The sequence below is a fragment of the Dendrobates tinctorius genome, unplaced genomic scaffold, assembly GCF_039654945.1.
Source record: "Dendrobates tinctorius isolate UK_male_01 unplaced genomic scaffold, ASM3965494v1 ptg000231l, whole genome shotgun sequence".
Classification (NCBI taxonomy): domain Eukaryota; kingdom Metazoa; phylum Chordata; class Amphibia; order Anura; family Dendrobatidae; genus Dendrobates; species Dendrobates tinctorius.
The window spans coordinates 19,498,389-19,518,859 of record NW_027361898.1 but is presented as its reverse complement, the minus strand read 5'-3'; the positions used below and the strand labels follow the sequence as shown (position 1 = coordinate 19,518,859).

At 45.5% G+C, this 20,471-nt stretch overlaps 1 protein-coding gene across 2 annotated transcripts in view; it reads right to left on the bottom strand.

Annotated features, from left to right (window-relative positions):
* The window catches only part of DLG3 (discs large MAGUK scaffold protein 3), a 332,677-nt gene extending 313,362 nt beyond the window's left edge, over positions 1 to 19,315 (bottom strand). The window contains exons 1-3 of one of the 2 annotated variants that reach the window (XM_073556135.1): positions 19,230 to 19,315; positions 18,606 to 18,737; positions 15,315 to 15,406 (exon numbers count right to left, since the gene is read on the bottom strand). In XM_073556135.1, coding sequence (XP_073412236.1) covers positions 15,315 to 15,406; positions 18,606 to 18,737; positions 19,230 to 19,260 — 255 coding nt within the window. In that variant the 5' untranslated portion in view covers positions 19,261 to 19,315. The remainder of the gene's footprint in view (positions 1 to 15,314; positions 15,407 to 18,605; positions 18,738 to 19,229) is intronic. The other variant, XM_073556134.1, reaches the window with a different exon arrangement.
* Between the last annotated feature and the right edge of the window lie 1,156 nt (positions 19,316 to 20,471).

Here is a 20,471-nt window from a genome sequence, read left to right as displayed (position 1 = left end):
TGTCTGCTTCTTACCCTTCCGGCACTGCTACATCCCCGTGCCAACCACATCTACACTGCCCTGGGACTACAGCTTCACCTGTGGGGAGCTTTTACATCTTTGCTGCACCATACCATCAGTCCCAGTGGATCTGCATGCAGCGTCGGCTTAACATCTCACTTGCCGGACACCACAGGTGGCATCACAAACTATTCCATTAACTGTAATCCACCATTTCAATTCCCCCATTACTTGGGCGCCCAGGGCCATGGACCGGGTCACTGCTGCTGTGACACATCCCGCTGACACCGGCCCGGTAGCGAGTACCCCACGGCCCTGGGAGGGCGACCCACTTACATTGAGCAAATTTGTTCGGATTCGGTTCCGAATATGATCGGAATCGAATATTGTTTTTGCAATAGTCGTCGAACACAGCCAAACATCATTAGAGTCAAAGGGAGTGGAAATTACCGAATATGCTCGAAACAGATCACAAGATCACAAGTAAAATGGTGCTCCTTCCCTTCCAAGCTCTGCCATGCACCCAAACAGTGTTTTACCCCCTCATATGGGGTATCAGCCTACACAGGACAATTTGCAAAACAACTTTTGGGGTCCTATTTCTCCTGTTGCCCTTAGGAAAATAAAAATTTTGGGGCAAAAATATCATTTTTGTGGAAAAAAATTTTTTTGTTATTTTCACGCCTGGGCGTTATAAACTTCTGTGAAGCACTTGGGGGTTCAAAGTTCTCACCACACATCTAGATAAGTTCCTTGGGGGGTCTAGTTTCCAAAATGGGGTCATTTGTGGGGGGTTTCCAATGTTTTGGTACATCAGGGGCTTTCCAAACGCAACATGGTGTCCGATCTCAATCCCAGCCAAAAAAGTCAAATGGCGCTGCTTGCCTTCCGAGCTCTGCCATGTGCCCAAATAGTCATTTACACCCACATATGGGGTATCAGCGTACTCAGGACAAATTGCACAATAACTTTTAGGGTCCTGTTACCCTTGGGAAAATAAAAATTGGGGGTGAAAAGATCATTTTGTGGAAAAAATATGATTTTTTAATTGTACCGCTGTACATTATAAACTTCTGTGAAGCCCTTGTGGGTTCAAAGTTCTCACCACATATCTAGATAAGTTCCTTAGGGGTCTAGTTTCAAAAATGGGGTCACTTGTGGGGGGTTTCCACTGTTTAGGTACATCAGGGGCTCTCCAAACGCGACATGGCGTCCGATCAGAATTCCAGCCAATTTTGCATTGAAAAAGTCAAACGGCGCTCCTTCCCTTCTGAGCTCTGCCATGCGCCGAAACAGTGGTTCCCCCCCACATATCAGGTATCAGCGTGCTCAGGACAAATTGCACAATAATTTTTGCAGTCCAATTTCTCCTGTTACACTTGGTAAAATAAAAAAAATTTAACCTGAAGTAATTTTTTTTGTGAAAAAAAGTTAAATGTTAATTTTTTTTAAATATTCAAAAAATTCCTGTGACGCACCTGAAGGGTTAATAAACTCCTTGAATGTGGTTTTAAGCACCTTAAGGGGTGCAGTTTTTAGAATGGTGTCACTTTTGGGTATTTTCTATCATATAGACCCCTCAAAGTGGCTTCAAATGTGATGTGGTCCGTAAAAATAAAATGGTGTTGCAAAAATGAGAGATCGCTGGTCAACTTTTAACCCTTATATCTTACTAACAAATAAAAATTTTGGTTCCAAAATTGTGTTGATGTAAAGTAAACATGTGGGAAATGTTACTTATTAACTTTTTTGTGTGTCATATCTCTGTGATTTAAGGGCATAAAAATTCAAAGTTGGAAAATTGCGGAATTTTCAAAATTTTCGCCAAATTTCCGTTTTTCTCACAAATAAACGCAAGTTATATGAATGAAATTTTACCACTAACATGAAGTACAATATGTCACGAGAAAACAATGTCAGAATCACCGGGATCCATGGAAGCGTTTCAGAGTTATTACCTCATAAAGGGACAGTGGTCAGAATTGTAAAAATTGGCCCGGTAGTTAACGTGCAAACCACCCTTGGTAGTGAAGGGGTTAAAATCAGATTCGGGGACAAAATACGAACAAATTCGCTCATCTCTATTCAATAACAGTAATTTTGACCAGGGGTGCCAAAACTTTTACGTTCCACTGGCAGTGGACAAAGCTACATGGCCTCTGCTCACTGCTTCATCCAATACCTAGATAGTGCAAACATAGACTAGAAAGTCTGACAATGTGCCAAATTTATCACAATTGCTCATGCGGACTGATACATGTTATGCATGTTTAGACATGTTTGTCTAGTTTTGGTTTTGCACTACATATTGGTTGACTTATTTTGTGACACATTTTAGTGCAATTTGGTACACATTGTTACATTTTAGCCAGATGTGCACAACCTTTTATGCTCCAAGGACCACATAGTCAGATTGAATAAATTCCAAAGGCTGCAATAAAACCTTTAGCAGTAATACGATGTGGGACATTATAAAATATTGTCCTTAAGTGCTATATACAGTATATCAGTCATATGTTCAAGTTTCAGGACTCCCACCTATCATGAAAATAAGGAGTCACCTTCTCAACTGTTTGCATCCTAGAAAAGAAAGAGACCATGCATGCTGCTGTCTCTACTGTACCTAATGTGACTTCATAAAATTTGCTTCACCACTTCCATAAAGCTACACTGAAGAGAGCTTCATTCATGTATGTCTACAACTCCATGACATCTACTGCTTTCTGGAGTGCTTCAAAAGGGTATAGGAGATCCCCATTCTGGGGTTCCAGAGATGTGCAGATAGTAAACTACAGGTACTTTTCTATCCTAGATGATTGGAAGCCACACAGAATAGCTGTCATGATCCTTTTTTTTTCTGACACAGCTTGGGCTGCTCTAATATAAACTTTTTTCCTTTCAGGCCATCGGGGGTTAATATCAGTTTTTGCCCCCCCCCCCCCCCGGTGGCTGCTGGTGTTACTGCATGTTTAGTTAGTCTGCTGGTGACCACTCCAACCTTCCTATATAAGGTCACCTGGTACACCAGCTAGCTGTTGGTGATACAGGTCATTTGCTAACCAACCTTTCTGAAGAGAGGAGCTGTCTGGAGGAGTGCTGTTGCAGCTTATCTGGAGCAGTGGTGTTTCTGCTGAAAGCAGTTTTCGGGTGCCTTACTCTGCTGTCCGGTGCATGGCAGCAGAGGAAGCTAAGTGTTGTTTGTTTTTTCCCTGTCTCACCTCCTGGGGAGGGGGTTTGGGGCTTAGCTCAGGGCTAAACAGGAGATAAAAAAAGAAAAGAGAAGCCAGCGTTGCCAAGGTCAGAACGCATAACATAAAGTGCATTTGCACATAACATCTAACTGTATTCAAAATGAGATATTTAGCAAAAAAATTGATCAATTCAATTGAGCCACCCCGCCGCTCCAAGGCAATCTCATGTGGGGGGTCCTACTCTACGTTTTTAATAAACACTGTGCCATTACGGCCTCCTAGATACATTAAAAGCAAGACCACTTTGAATGCAATCCGTACCTGAGCATCTCTGGATCGCTCCCATGATGCCAGAAAAGGCAAGTGCGGATGAAGGCCAACCAGGTCTGAATACAGACGTGTCAGGTTTTAGCCTCCACACATTGCCTGACCAGCAAGCATAGATGAAGGGCAATGCAGGTTCAGATACAGGTGCACAATTAAATAAAGCTTGGGGCAGGGTGGGGCTGCTGTGTATGTGTGCACAGCAGCCTAGATCCATCACAGTGAACACAGAAAAAATGGCGAACACAACCCAGCGCGCACGGCAACAGTGGTGGTCAACCACATACCAATGTACAAAAAAAGAAAAGAGAAGCCAGCGTTGCCAAGGTCAGAACGCATAACATAAAGTGCATTTGCACATAACATCTAACTGTATTCAAAATGAGATATTTAGCAAAAAAATTGATCAATTCAATTGAGCCACCCCGCCGCGCCAAGGCAATCTCATGTGGGGGGTCCTACTCTACGTTTTTAATAAACACTGTGCCATTACGGCCTCCTAGATACATTAAAAGCAAGACCACTTTGAATGCAATCCGTACCTGAGCATCTCTGGATCGCTCCCATGATGCCAGAAAAGGCAAGTGCGGATGAAGGCCAACCAGGTCTGAATACAGACGTGTCAGGTTTTAGCCTCCACACATTGCCTGACCAGCAAGCATAGATGAAGGGCAATGCAGGTTCAGATACAGGTGCACAATTAAATAAAGTTTGGGGCAGGGTGGGGCTGCTGTGTATGTGTGCACAGCAGCCTAGATCCATCACAGTGAACACAGAAAAAATGGCGAACACAACCCAGCGCGCACGGCAACAGTGGTGGTCAACCACATACCAATGTACAAAAAAAGAAAAGAGAAGCCAGCGTTGCCAAGGTCAGAACGCATAACATAAAGTGCATTTGCACATAACATCTAACTGTATTCAAAATGAGATATTTAGCAAAAAAATTGATCAATTCAATTGAGCCACCCCGCCGCGCCAAGGCAATCTCATGTGGGGGGTCCTACTCTACGTTTTTAATAAACACTGTGCCATTACGGCCTCCTAGATACATTAAAAGCAAGACCACTTTGAATGCAATCCGTACCTGAGCATCTCTGGATCGCTCCCATGATGCCAGAAAAGGCAAGTGCGGATGAAGGCCAACCAGGTCTGAATACAGACGTGTCAGGTTTTAGCCTCCACACATTGCCTGACCAGCAAGCATAGATGAAGGGCAATGCAGGTTCAGATACAGGTGCACAATTAAATAAAGCTTGGGGCAGGGTGGGGCTGCTGTGTATGTGTGCACAGCAGCCTAGATCCATCACAGTGAACACAGAAAAAATGGCGAACACAACCCAGCGCGCACGGCAACAGTGGTGGTCAACCACATACCAATGTACAAAAAAAGAAAAGAGATGTTATGTGCAAATGCACTTTATGTTATGCGTTCAGACCTTGGCAATGCTGGCTTCTCTTTTCTTTTTTTGTACATTGGTATGTGGTTGACCACCACTGTTGCCGTGCGCGCTGGGTTGTGTTCGTCATTTTTTCTGTGTTCACTGTGATGGATCTAGGCTACTGTGCACACATACACAGCAGCCCCACCCTGCCCCAAGCTTTATTTAATTGTGCACCTGTATCTGAACCTGCATTGCCCTTCATCTATGCTTGCTGGTCAGGCAGTGTGTGGAGGCTAAACCTGACACGTCTGCATTCAGACCTGGTTGGCCTTCATCCGCACTTGCCTTTTCTGGCATCATGGGAGCGATCCAGAAATGCTCAGGTACGGATTGCATTTAAAGTGGTCTTGCTTTTAATGTATCTAGGAGGCCGTAATGGCACAGTGTTTATTAAAAACGTAGAGTAGGACCCCCCACATGAGATTGCCTTGGCGCGGCGGGGTGGCTCAATTGAATTGATCAATTTTTTTGCTAAATATCTCATTTTGAATACAGTTAGATGTTATGTGCAAATGCACTTTATGTTATGCGTTCTGACCTTGGCAACGCTGGCTTCGCTTTTCTTTTTTTGTACATTGGTATGTGGCTGACCACCACTGTTGCCGTGCGCGCTGGGTTGTGTTCGCCATTTTTTCTGTGTTCACTGTGATGGATCTAGGCTGCTGTGCACACATACACAGCAGCCCCACCCTGCCCCAAGCTTTATTTAATTGTGCACCTGTATCTGAACCTGCATTGCCCTTCATCTATGCTTGCTGGTCAGGCAGTGTGTGGAGGCTAAACCTGACACGTCTGCATTCAGACCTGGTTGGCCTTCATCCGCACTTGCCTTTTCTGGCATCATGGGAGCGATCCAGAAATGCTCAGGTACGGATTGCATTTAAAGTGGTCTTGCTTTTAATGTATCTAGGAGGCCGTAATGGCACAGTGTTTACTAAAAACGTAGAGTAGGACCCCCCACATGAGATTGCCTTGGCGCGGCGGGGTGGCTCAATTGAATTGATCAATTTTTTTGCTAAATATCTCATTTTGAATACAGTTAGATGTTATGTGCAAATGCACTTTATGTTATGCGTTCAGACCTTGGCAACGCTGGCTTCTCTTTTCTTTTTTTCTTTTTCTTTTTTTTTTTAAACAGGAGATAGGGACAGGTCAGGGACTTGGGCCTCACTACCATCAAGTGTACCCCCAAGTTAAGGAAAGTCAGGGCACCCACATAGCCTGAGGGGCAGTTCAGGGTCCCTGGTTCCTCATCCCCTTTTTTTCCACTACTGCCCCGTGACAATAGCATTGTTTGGCATGTGGCCCTCTAACTCCAGGTCTTGCTCCTCTGGTTTAAGCCATGCCCATTTGTCTCTAGACCACACTTCCAGTTTGCTCAATATCATGTAAACATGTCTATTGAAGAACAAAAAGTGTCTAAAACACATTATTTATTATTTAAGGTAGTTAAACTCAATATCTGTTAGGGCTGGCGGAACGCACCAAATTATAAAATAATAGTAGGTGCGTTCGCAGCCTGGGGTCCACCGTGCAGAGGTGGTACACTGCTGCTAAGTAATGGTGGAAGAATTAAGCGGTGTGAAACCAGTCACATGTGGGTTACGTCACCCTAAGTGAACAGGGGCGAACTCTGTTAATGCACAGAGCCGCACACCCGCAGAACGTAGATGCCGGAGCCTGTTTAGCTCACAGAGCCTGGCCAAAAGAGCGCACAGTGTACGGCCACAGAACTCTACCCCAAGGACACGGGGTTAGAGTCCTTCTAGGCCCACTGAGCGTGCGGCGTCGCTGCCGCGAGCGCCGCTATAGACGCTGGCTATGGAGCACGTGCACTCAGGCGTCCCAAGTCCCTGGTGAGGACTGATGCCTGACTCAACCTCTGACCTACCTACGCCTAAGCCTGGGCGCTAGCAGGCTAGGCTGCACAACACATGCGTACCAAGGGTAGGGGTTTCTTAATGAGTCACTCACCAGAGACATTCATACGTGCATACAACACTCACTCCACATAGTCTGTTAATATAGTCTATCTTAGCGCATGGCCGAGTGGTCATGCGAACCTTTTATAGCCGCGAGCGTCCGGGACCTTCCTGGCTTTTCGGATGGGCCAATCAGAACACGAGCAGGACCTGAGCACGTAACCTTCGATCTCCAATGGGAGATCACTCCACGGGCATGCTCAGTGGCCCGACATGAGGACTTAGTCCCTGGAGAATCTCGCTGCTGAGCAGGCTGCATTGCCAAAGCTGTGCCAGAGGTGGCAGCAGCAAGCAAACCCACGGAGCTGGTCTGGGCAGAGCGCCGGGACCGATGAGTTTGCTGAGCAACCTCCTCTGCGGCTGGAGAGGAATGGGAGACCGCTGGAAGCAAGGCTTGGGATTCCCGCTGTGCAGCGACAGAAACCCGACGCCTAACATTACGACCCCTCCTCTCTGAGCCTCGCTGTGCTCAAATTCTGCAATGAGAAGAGGAGCGAGGATGTTCTCCACCAGGTCCGAGCCTCAGGACCATGACCCTTCCAATCCGCCAAGTAAAACTTTTTGCCCCGCATCACCTTGCACCCCACGATGGCATTGACCTCAAACTTGTCTGACGACAGGTCCGATGTCCCGGCAGATGGCTCAGAAAACCGGGACATGTGAACCGGCTTAGGCCTGTTTCACACTTCCGTTTTTGTGTCCGCCAATCGGATCCGTTTCCGTTTTTTTGACGGAAACGGATGCCAACGGATCCGTTTTTAAAAAAACGGATCCGTTTTTTTGACGGATCCGCGGTAACCGTAATGGAAGTCTATGGGACAAAAAAAGGATCCTGCAAAAAATGGCGGATCCGTTTTTTTACGGAAAACAACGGATTTTGACGGATTTGAAAAAACGGAAGTGTGAAACAGGCCTTAAGGAGAGACACATGAAACGTGTCCGAGATAGCCAAGCGTGGTGGAAGGGCCAGGCGGCAGACCACAGCTCGAGGACCTTGAAATGGCCAATATAGTGCGGTGCGAACTTCGCGGATTCAACCCGCAGCCTGATGTTTCGGGCGGAAAGCCACACTAAGTCGCCAGGGGCGAAGGTCAGAGCAGGACGCCTGTGTGCGTCAGCGGAGACCCTCATTCTCTCCTTGGAGGCCCGGATAGCATACTGCGTGTGATCGCAAATGTCACGTGCCTCCACCGCCCAATCTGCCACCCTAGAGTCGGTGGACGACATGGGCATGGGCACGGGGACGCGCGGATGCTGGCCGTAATTTAAGAGGAATGGGGTCTGACCGGTGGAATCGGCCACAGCGTTGTTCAAAGCAAACTCTGCCCACGGCAGCAAGGATGCCCAATCATCCTGCCTGGCCGAGACAAAATGTTGCAGATATGTCACCAGGGTCTGGTTGGCTCTCTCAAATAACCCGTTCGTCTCGGGATGATAGGCCGAGGAGAAATTTAGCTCAATGCTGAGCAGAGAACAGAGCTCTCTCCAGAACTGAGACGCAAACTGAGGACCCCGGTCACTGACAATCTTATCCAGCATGCCGTGCAGGCGGAAAACATGTTTAATAAACAACGCTGCCAGGCCCCACGCAGGTAGTAGCCGTGAGAGTGGTACCAGATGCACCATCTTGGAGAAATGATCGGTGACCACCCAAATGACAGTGCTGCCACTGGACTTGGGCAGACCCACCACAAAGTCCATACCGACCATCTCCCAGGGCCTGTCCGCTACCGGCAGGGGATAGAGTAACCCAGCGGGCCGCTGCCGAGAGGACCGATTCTGGGCGCAAGAGACGCACGCCTGAATATAGTCCCTGATGTCACGAGCCATATGCTGCCACCAGTACGTCCTTGCCAGTAGATCAGAGGTTTGTTTGGTCCCAAAATGTCCCCCCACCCTGGACAAATGAGCCCAAGAGAGGACCTCCGGTCGCAGATGGGCAGGGACAAAAGTCTTGCCCGGAGGTGCCGACTCGAGAGCAACCGGAGTCACGGTCCTCAGACTCTCCGATGGAACTATCAGCCGAGGCTCCTCCTCCTCCTCCTCTGATGACACCATGGAGCGAGAAAGAGCGTCAGCCTGGACGTTCTTCTCCCCGGAGAAAATGCAGGGTGAAATGGAATCGGGAGAAGAACAAGGACGATCTGGCCTGGCAAGAATTCAACCTCTGGGCAGTCTGTAGATAGACCAAATTTTTGTGGTCGGTGAACACCTGGAAAGGATGGCGAGCCCCCTCCAGGAGGTGTCTCCACTCTGAGAAGGCCAGCTTCATTGCTAGCAATTCCCTGTCCTTGATGGAATAATTCCTCTCCGCCGGTGTGAAGGTCTTAGAGAAGAAGAAGCATGGGTGCTTCCGACCTTGCAGGTCCTCCTGGAACAGGACCGCTCCAGCACCGACGGAAGAGGCATCCACCTCCAGAATGAAGGGCTTATCTATATCGGGGCGATGTAGAATGGGAGCGCTAGCGAAGTAGGATTTAACAGTGGTGAAGGCCTTGGAGACAGTTTCCGACCACAGTTTGGGGTTTGCACCCTTCTTGGTGAGGGCTACCAAGGGCGCTACCAAAGTTGAGAAATGGGGGATGAATTGGCAATAGTAATTTATGAACCCCATAAAGCGCTGCACCACTTTGAGAGAATGGGGCTCCTGCCAAACCATCACCGCCTGTAGTTTGGCAGGATCCATGGCCAACCCCTGGGCTGAGATGATATAGCCCAGGAAAGGCAGGGACTCCTGCTCAAACACACATTTCTCCAACTTGGCGTAAAGGGAGTTTGCCCGCAGAAGATCGAAAGCTTTGCAAACATCTCTCCTGCGGGAGACAATATCTGGAGAGTAAATGAGAATATCGTCCAGATAGACTACTACCGAGGTGGTAAGCATATCCCGGAAGATATCGTTCACAATGTCTTGGAAGACGGCTGGCGCATTACATAGCCCGAAGGGCATCACCAGGTATTCATAGTGCCCATCTCTGGTGTTAAATGCCGTCTTCCATTCGTCCCCCTCACGGATGCGAATAAGGTTATAGGCTCCTCGCAGATCAAGCTTAGTAAACACTCTCACTCCCCGTAGCCTATCGAACAGTTCCGATATCAGGGGTAGAGGATACTTGTTCTTAACGGTTATGGCGTTAAGACCCCTGTTATCGATGCACGGACGTAATTCTCCATTCTTCTTTTGGACAAAGAAGAATCCCGCTCCCGTCGGAGACACCGACTTCCTAATGAATCCTCTTGCCAGATTCTCCCTGATATACTGAGACATGGCTTCTGTCTCTGGGAGAGATGGGGGTAGACTCGACCCCGGGGAGGCTCAGCAACGGGCAAGAGGTCAATAGGACAGTCGTTCGTAAGGGCGGTGCGGCGGAAGGGTCTCCGCCGCCTTCTTGGAGAAAACGTCTGCATACTGCTGGTATGGCTTGTGAAGTGAGGAGAGATCTGCGGGAACCTCAGAGGTAGCGACCTGTGCACAGTCCCTCAGACACCTACCCTCGCAGGACTTGCTCCAACCGAGGATTTTTCCCGAGGACCACTCTATGTGAGGAGAGTGAGCTCGTAGGCAGGGAACTCCTAGGAGGACCTGGTAGATACCTTTGGGCATGACAAGAAGGGACAGCATCTCCTGATGGGAAGGAGACAGTGAGAGTCTCAGTGGAGCCGTCTGGTGGGTGATTTGGGATGGGAGTGTCGCACCATTCACCACTCTGATAGTGACTGGCTGAGGTAGGAGAACCAGGGAGATTGCGTGTTGTAGGGTGAAGGCAGATGACATGAAATTGCCCTCCACTCCAGAGTCCACACAAACCTCCACTACCAGAGTGGAAGAATTAAATTCTAACGCCCCTTTAAACAGGAGCTTGGAGGAGAAAGTCGCTGTGTCTAGTAAGCCCCCTCTGATAACCACTAGATGGGAGCGTTTCCCGGGCGCTGTGGGCACTGGTTAGCTAGGTGCCCAGTCTGCCGACAACGGAAGCAGACTGAAGGTACCCACGTGGACCAGGCCCTGGACCCCGTGCGAGACACCTCCATGGCCTCTGGATGCTCAGGCGGCTGACTGAGGGGTTCCAGCGGCCTAACAAAGTTTGGAGCCAATCAATATTGTTGGCGGGACTTGGAGCGCTCCAGCCCTTGCTCAGTGAAGCGAATGATGATCCAGGTGGAGACCATAATGAGCTCCTCCAAAGTGGTGGGCACCTCCCTGGTGGCCAGGGCATCTTTGACATGATCAGCCAGGCCTCTCCAAAAAATAGGTATGAGAACCTTATCTGGCCACTCAAGCTCTGAGGCCAGAGTTCAGAAGAGGATGGCATACTGACTGACCAGAGACGAACCCTGGGTTAGGGCCAGCAACTGCAGTGCGGTGTCGTGCGTGACCCGAGGCCCCAGGAACACCTGCTTCAAAGTGACCAGAAAATGGGTGGCACTCTGTACCAGGGGATCCCCACGCTCCCACAGCGGGGTGGCCCACTCCAAGGCCCTGCCCGACAGAAGGGAGATGATAAATCCCACCTTGGCCCGCTCAGAGGGAAATCATGTGGCCAGCAACTCCAGGTGAATGGAGCACTGACTCACGAAACCCCTGCATGAAGCACTATCACCCGAGAACTTTTCGGGCAGCAGGAGGCGAGACAAGGTCAGGGCAGGGCTAGCCGTGGAGACACGGGCGACAGCCTCTGTAGCTGCTTGAACAGCGACCGAAGTAACATCCGCAGCTGAGGTGGAACGCTCCAGCGCTGCCAACCTACCCTCCAGCTGCTGGATGTAGCTATGCAGTCATTGTTCGTTCACCATTATTAGCCAGACCCTGGCGCTAGGATAATGTTAGGGCTGGCGGAATGCAACAAATTATAAGATAATAGGAGGTGCGTTCGCAGCCCGGGGTCCACCGTGCTGAGGTGGTACACTGCTGCTAAGTAATGGAGGAAGAATTAAGCGGTGTGAAACCAATCACATGTGGGTCATGTCACCCTATGTGAACAGGGGAGAACTCTGTTAATGCACAGAGCCGCACAACCGCAGAACGTAGATGCCGGAGCCTGTTTAGCTCACAGAGCCCGGCCAAAAGAGCGCACAGTGTACGGACACAGAACTCTACCGCAAGGACACGGGGTTAGAGTCCTTCTAGGCCCACTGAGCGCGCGGCGTCGCTACCGCGAGCGCCGCTATAGACGCTGGCTATGGAGCACGTGCACTGAGGCGTGCCGAGTCCCTGGTGAGGACTAATGCCTGACTCAACCTCTGACCTACCTACACCTAAGCCTGGGCGCTAGCAGGCTAGGCTGCACAACACATGCGTACCAAGGATAGGGGTTTGTTAATGATTCATTCACCAGAGACACTCATACGTGCAAACAACACTCACTCCACATAGTCTGTAAATACAGTCTATCCTAGCACATGGCCGAGCGGCCATGCGAACCTTTTATAGCCGTGAGCGTCCGGGACCTTCCTGGCTTCTCGGATGAGCCAATCCGAACAGGAGCAGGACCTGAGCACGTGACCTTCGATCTCCAATGGGAGATCACTCCACGGGCATGCTCAGTGGCCCGACATGAGGACTTAGTCCCTGGAGAATCTCGCTGCTGAGCAGGCTGCATTGCCAAAGCTGTGCCAGAGGTGGCAGCAGCAAGCAAACCCACGGAGCTGGTCTGGGCAGAGCGCCGGGACTGACGAGTTTGCTGAGCAACCTCCTCTGCGGCTGGAAAGGAATGGGAGACCGCTGGAAGCAAGGCTCGGTTTTTCTTCTGTCACATTTCTTTATCGTCAAGGTTTCCCATCTGTACGTTACCACAGAAAAGACCAAACTATGTATGAGTTGTGTCTTCATTGCCAGTGAAATGTTCCATGATTTGAAGACATTGTCCAGTGACTTCATTGTTGATTTGCCCATACCAATTCTTCTATTAACTTCCGATGTCATCGCAACATCTTAAGTGATCATTGATCTAAGTAGGTTGAAGTCCTTTACTTCCAGTTCACCTTTTTCCATCTCAAATGTGTCCCGGTCGAACCTGGCAGAAGACAATATCTTTGTCTTCTTTGTGTTGGGTAGCAATCCCATGCTCAAGCTTTCCATCTTGACACTCCATGATAAGTCCTCCATTCCATCTAAGCTTGTTGCAATCAATGTTGTATCGTCTACGTATTTAAGACTGTTGATGATTTGTCCAGCAATTTTGATTCCTTCTTCTTTTTTGGCAAGAAGAAAGAAAATAGCTTCTGCATTTAAATCGAAGAGAAATTGAAGCGAAATGGTGATAGGATGCAGCCTTGCTGATGCTTTGCTCTACTTTGAACCACGCCATGTTTCATTCAGACTGTTGCTTTTTGGTCAATCTAAAGGTTACTATTGAGGCTGATCAAATGGTTTGGAAAACTCATATCCTTCATGTTATTCCAAAGTTTCTGGTGATCAGCACAGTCAAAGGCTTTGCTGTAGTCAACAAAGCATAAATAGATCTCCAAAAACACACTGAAAACTCCAGGGAGGGGACATGTCCCCCCTTACATTGCACATATTGTAGCCCTATTGCCGCCGCTTCTGCATGGCTCCCCTTCGCCCTCCATGCAGGACGTAGTCCTCGGCATTCTCCCTGCTTTCTGGTGCTGTGCCTGACTCAGTTCCCGGGGGTGCGACTAGCACGTGTTGCCCTGTTTCTAAAGGGCACTCACCTTGTCAGTAACCGATCTATCCTTGGATCCTGAACATAGAAGTGTGAAAGGAGCCCAAGTCTGTATCAGTAACCATTCTGCAGAGGATCCAGAACTTAGTAATCTTAATAGTCTGAACGGAGCCCAAGTCCTTTCCATGTCTAATACCGGGACCTGGTGGTTATCTGCAGCTCAAGCCTAACTCCACCATCAGGAGCTCCAATGAACAACAGCTAATTGCTTAGCCATGCTCCTCCTAGGTAAGCCCGGCCTTGTGGCACATTGGGTCCACAAACCATGTGCGTAACACATATGGGATTAATTGTGGCTGAAAGAAACTAATTATACCTAGGGAAGACATAAACTAATTAAGACAGGGGAGGTAGAGAGAGTGCTAACACTTCAAACCCAATTAAATTAGAGACCTCCTGCAGTGTCCAGGTAATTACATAGAGAAATGCTTTGAGAAGAAAAAACAAGTCTGAGATCTGTTATGCAGAGGTGGAGAATACACTTCCCAAGGAAAGGGCTTCCTCTGATCAAAGAACTGCTCTGAGACTTTTTTGTCTTCGGTGTCCAGATATGAATCTTGGGGATTTGCATTGATCCAATATTTATGGGAAATATATATTCAGCGTTGAACATCATGTATTCAAGCAGATCACAATAGAACCATTCTAATCCCTCCAACTTAATAAATGTATGATAGATGGTGCTATCTATATCTCTATAGACAGCCGAATCGCAATAAAAACATGACAACGAAATCTACCACCTGGGACCTCCAAGGGCGAAGATATTCTATAAGTTGGGAATATCATAAAATTCTGAAAGATCTAGTACATCCCACAATCAGCCCCCACATGGGCTCATCAAGGGGAGGTATGTGGGCGTAGCATCGAGATAATAAAAATGAAAGTTTGGGTCTCTGACGTTGTTTATTTGGGAAGACATAGTTTGCTGTGAGAGTGTTAAATTTTATTAGTTGGTGTGCTTTCCTCCCCTAAGCTCTCAGCCATTTCCGTTACATCAGGTTTAGTAATTTTTTTATATCATGTAATTGTATATATCGTATTGTTCCCATTTTTGTTATCATGCTTGGAAATTTTTTATAAACATAGACAAGCTTTCTGGATTAAATATATAAAATTTAATAGTTCTGTTCCTCTTGCTCTGTAAACTGCACCGATGAATCCATACACTACAAGCAACGAGTGTCCAATCAGTCTGTATAAATGATTAGTGATGGCAGCTAGTAGTTGTTCATTTTTTGTGTTATTATGAAGCTGGCAGTGACCAAGTTGGGGTATATATATATTCCATGCACTCACTGTGAGTTCTCCAATAACTAGCCAAGTAGTGGAAACAGCCATGGCCTCTTCCTTCATTCGTCAACCAATTGTGTAATTGTCTTGACGATTGGAGGCAGCGCTGTTGCGTTCCCATGACAAAATGGTGGCTGTGGTGGCAACTGCGTGATCTCTCTGATGTCATCTGTGACATACTGGTAACAGTGGCGGGATTTCAGGGAGCCTTCTCTCGCCCCTCGGCTGTCATCTTTGACAATATCAAAAACACATAATAAATAGGTCTAAAACTGCATTATGAGCCAATTCTTGCCATATTAATTGATAGGGTGCAGGCATATTAGTGCATCTGCCCCAATATATTTGCATTTCACGTTACCATTTTCTTCATTAAACTGCCAACTTGATTACCTGCTGGTCCACCTTGAATGGTTCTAGGTTTGGTCTCTCAGTTACATCACTGTTTGAAGAATTCAGCGTTAATTCATAACACTCTTTTATATCTGGAATACAAAACGTAAGGAGTCACAAGTAATCTGGAAAAAAATGTAGGATGTCTTTGCAATGTCAGATGGGCATGCATTTTATGATGTTGGAACCTGGAATTTTATTTGACAACTGCATTTTTAATACGCTTTTACCATTACAAAAATGAAGAACATAAATCTAGAACAATAATAATAGATGATACAGTGCCTTGCGAAAGTATTCAGCTCTATGGAACTTTTCAACCTATTCCCACATATCATGTTTCAAACATAAAGATACCAAATGTAAATTTTTGGTGAAGAATCAACAAGTGGAACACAATTGTGAAGTTGAACGAAATTTATTGGTTATTTTATATTTTTTTGGAAATACAAAAACTGAAAAGTGGGGCGTGCAATACTATTTGGCCCCTTTACTTTCAGTGCAGCAAACGCACTCCAGAAGTTCATTGTGGATCTCTAAATGATCCAATCTTGTCCTTCCTAAATGACTAATGATAATAAATATAATCCACCTGTGTGTAGTCAAGTCTCCGTATAAATGCACCTGCTCTGTGATAGTCTCAGAGTTCTGTTTGAAGCACAGAGAGCATCATGAAGACCAAGGAACACAACAGGCAGGTCCGTGATACTGTTGTGCAGAAGTTTAAAGCTGAATTTGGATACAAAATGATTTACAAAATTTTAAACATCCCAAGGAGCACTGTGCAAGCAATCATATTGAAATGGAAGGAGTATCATACCACTACAAATCTACCTAGACCCTCTAAACTTTCATCTCAAACAAGGAGAAGACTGATCAGAGATGCAGCCAAGAGGCCCATGATCACTCTGGATGAACTGCAGAGATCTACAGCTGAGGTGGGACAGTCTGTCCATAGGACAACAATCAGTTGTACACTGCACAAATTTGGCCTTTATGGAAGAGTGGCAAGAAGAAAGCCATTTCTCAAAGATATCCATAAAAAGTGTCGTTTAAAGTTTACAACAAGCCACCTGGGAGACACACCAAACATGTGGAAGAAGGTGCTCTGCTCAGATGAAACCAAAATCGAACTTTTTGGCAACAATGCCAAATGATATGTTTGGCGTAAAGGCAACACAGCTCATCACCCTGAACACACCATCCCCACTGTCAAACATGGTGGTGGCAGCATCATGGTTTGGGCCTGCTTTTCTTCAGCAGGGACAGGGAAGATGGTTAAAATTGATGGGAAGATGGATGGTCAAATACAGGACCATTTTTTAAGAAAAGCTGTTGTAATCTGCAAAATACCTGAGACTGGGACGGAGATTTGTCTTCCAACAAGACAATGATCCCAAACACAAAGCAAAATCTACAATGGAATGTTTCTTTTGTTCACACATGTGGTACAAATTAGTGTTTCCTTGAGCCTGAGCATGGGACCTGTTGAAGTGCATTGTGCACGAAACGGCTGTCGTCCGTCTTTTTGCATTTCTCCCGTGCCAACGCCTATGCTTTATTAACATGAAATAAAGTGAATCATTTCAAGAGAACGGTGAGTGCCATCCTGCTGTCTTTTTCTTCTACAATGGAATGCTTCACAAATAAACGTATCCAGGTGTTAGAATGGCCAAGTCAAAGTCCAAACCTGAATCCAATCGAGAATCTGTGGAAAGAGCTGAAAACTGCTGTTCACAAACGATCTCCATCCAACCTCACTGAGCTCGAGCTGTTTGCCAAGGAAGAATGGGCAAGAATTTCAGTCGCTCGATGTACAAAACTGATAGAGACATACTACAAGCGACTTGCAGCTGTAATCGCAGCAAAAGGTGGCACAACAAAGTATTAAGTTAAAGGGGCCGAATAATATTGCATGCCCCACTTTTCAGTTTTTGTATTTCCACAAAAATTTAAAATAACCAATACATTTCGTTCAACTTCACAATTGTGTCCCACTTGTTGTTGATTCTTCACCAAAAATTTACATTTGGTATTTTTATGTTTGAAGCACGATATGTGGGAAAAGGTTGAAAAGTTGCAGGGAGCCAAATACTTTCGCAGGGCACTGTATCAGGTGGTTGAAGGACACCAATTATTTTGGAGAATTAGCTGGGCATGACCTGGGTGGTGGTTGACACCATAGTTAATTTTTGTCCTGTTATTTTGTTGAAGTTCAACCAGAAAACTAAAGTTTAAAAAAAAAGTATCTGAGCCTGGCACTGTCATCATTTACACCGCAGAGTTTACTTTGTTCCAATTACTAATTAGCCTAATGTTTATTATTTTCATGAAGGTAGCTGTCCCACAAAATATCTTGCAATGTCGCAAAGTATTTTCACTATTATGCCTCCCTTGTTCTTCTAACCCCCTGGACTCCCCCTTCCTGGGAAAATAACTCTGAATTCTTCAACCATAGCTTGATTTACAGGACATTAACTCTTATCAACCTGTTATGCAAAAACACACCACAAACCTGTGCAACCAATATTAACCGTTACATCACTATATTGTATCAGTAAGGATTTTATTGCTCTGAATTTTTATTTCTATAAATCAATAGTACACACGAAAATAAGAAACTTTGCAATATATTTCATCAAAGAAATGTGTTTCTTTTTCCTCAAGGACTGAAAATCCACATTCAGTGAAGACAGATTTTTCCATTACTAAGATAGGAGATGACAGCTGCTGCTCATAGGATTCTATGGAGAAGAGAGGGGGAGGTGGAAGGAGTAACTAGAGGTAGACACAGACTTTCTGCTGCAAGTTCTACTGAAACCATTGTTACACTTTGAACTTTTAACATTTAAGTGTAAATGTAATTTCAAGTGAACATGCAGCAATGTCTATGTCTACCTCTAGCTCCTCCTACTTCCTCCTCCGTTGCCCCTCCCCCACTCCATAGATCTTTATGAGCACCAACTGTCATCTCCTATATCAGTAACATGAACATTTTCATTAACTGAAGACAGATTTTACTTGGTCCAGGAAGAGAAAAAAAAAACAGATTTCTCTGAGATATATTACGGAGATTCTAATTTTCATGGGTACAACTGAATTATGAAATAATTAAAACAACAGGTACTCTTTCTCTATGTATTGCTAATTAAAATGGAAACATTTCCATTTGTAAATGATATTAGCTTGTTTTTCAGCAGTTACTTCTATGGTAAGGATATAATATTTATACATAACCTGTAATTATTCTCATTGATCATTGTTTTATAAAGGTGTTAGAAAGTTTCATACCCAGAAGAGCCTGGAAGAGGTCACTTCTCAGCATACACGTCACCTCCTGCAGGGAATCTCTGAGCATCGTCTCTCCAGATGTGGAGAGTTTGGCTTGGTAAGAGCACAGCAGGTGCAGAGCCCTCTGAGTATCTGTAGAAAACATGCATTAATATATTATTGTACTTATGGGTATACAGGTGCTTTTGGGGTTGCAGATGGCTACAAGAATGAATTGCATTTGACTGACGGTTAGCAGTTGGATGGGGTACAGAACACTGAGAAAAGACTCTTAGGGTATGTGCACACGTAGTGAAATCTGCTGCGTTTCGGCAGTGGTTTTGGCTCTGTGGGATCACAGCAGAATGCTGAGTTGTACAGTACCTTTATTTTCAATGGAAAAAAAAAAAGCAGTGCACATGTTGCGTTTTTTTCCGCGCGGTTTTGCTGCAGTTTACAATCCGCAGCATGTCAATTGTTTGGTGCAGAAACGCTGCAGTTTCACACCTCATCCATTATGAGGTGTAAAACCGCAGGCAAAACCGCAGGCAAAACCGCAGATAAACCGCAGGACTTTTGTCCTGCGGATTTACCTGGGGTTTTCTCTCCGCACACCCAAAAAACTAAATGCGCACATAGCCTTACCTCTTCTAGAAGACATGTAGGCGTTGTTCATGACACCAGCAGACTGTGATGTATAGGAATGAGGTGTCTTTTCCTCCACTAGCACCAGAGCAGCTTCCTTGTCTGCTCCAGATCAGCTTCTGGAAAGTTTGTTTAGCGAAAGTAGGACAAAGTGTAACTGCAAACAGGGATCTGCAATTACTAGTCAGTGACTGCCCTGAACACACACACGTAAGTTATGATCACTAACACAGCGTCCGCCTACGCTAGGGTCATATTATCACAGTACTTCTCATGACTGTGCTGATTGGTACAACTATTTGCATGGTCTCACTGTATTTCAGCCAGTGCACACCGCATGACACATGAAACCAAGTCTGGATACTGTGCTATGTCTATTAAGCTGCTAACCAAAATGCACATTTATTTAAAGGGAACTTGTCACCTCCACAAACACTATTTACCTGCAGAAATAGTGGTAATCCGCAAGTAAATAGCATTTTGAGGTATTTTCATATTTTTTATTAATTCATTATGTCATTTATTATCATTTTTTAATATGGTTCATTTATATATTTTAGTTGGCACTTTTCTATACTTGGCACTTTATTACAAACCAATATTCACTACCCCTTTAAATATAAATTTTATTGCACTGTCACTTTAAATATTCATATTACAGCACTGTCACTTTAAATCAACGCTGTTGATAACACAAGGTAACTTTTATGTCTTTTAATTTTCTATTGCACCCCATAGTTAATAAAAATATAAATTTTACAGCACTGTCTCTTTAAATCAACACTGTCGTTAGCACAAGGCAACTTTTATGTCTTTTAATTTTCTATTGCACCCCATAGTTAATAAAAATATTCATTTTACAGCACTGTCACTTTAAATCAACACTGTCGTTAGCACAAGGCAACTTTTATGTCTTTTAATTTTCTATTGCACCTATAGTTAATAAATATATATACAGTACAGACCAAAAGTTTGGACACACCTTCTCATTCAAAGAGTTTTCTTTATTTTCATGACTATGAAAATTGTAGATTCGCTCTGAAGGCATCAAAACTATGAATTAACACATGTGGAATTATATAATTAACAAAAAAGTGTGAAACAACTGAAAATATGTCTTATATTCTAGGTTCTTCAATGTAGCCACCTTTTGCTTTGATTACTGCTTTGCACACTCTTGGCATTCTCTTGATGAGCTTCAAGAGGTAGTCATCGGAAATGGTTTTCACTTCACAGGTGTGC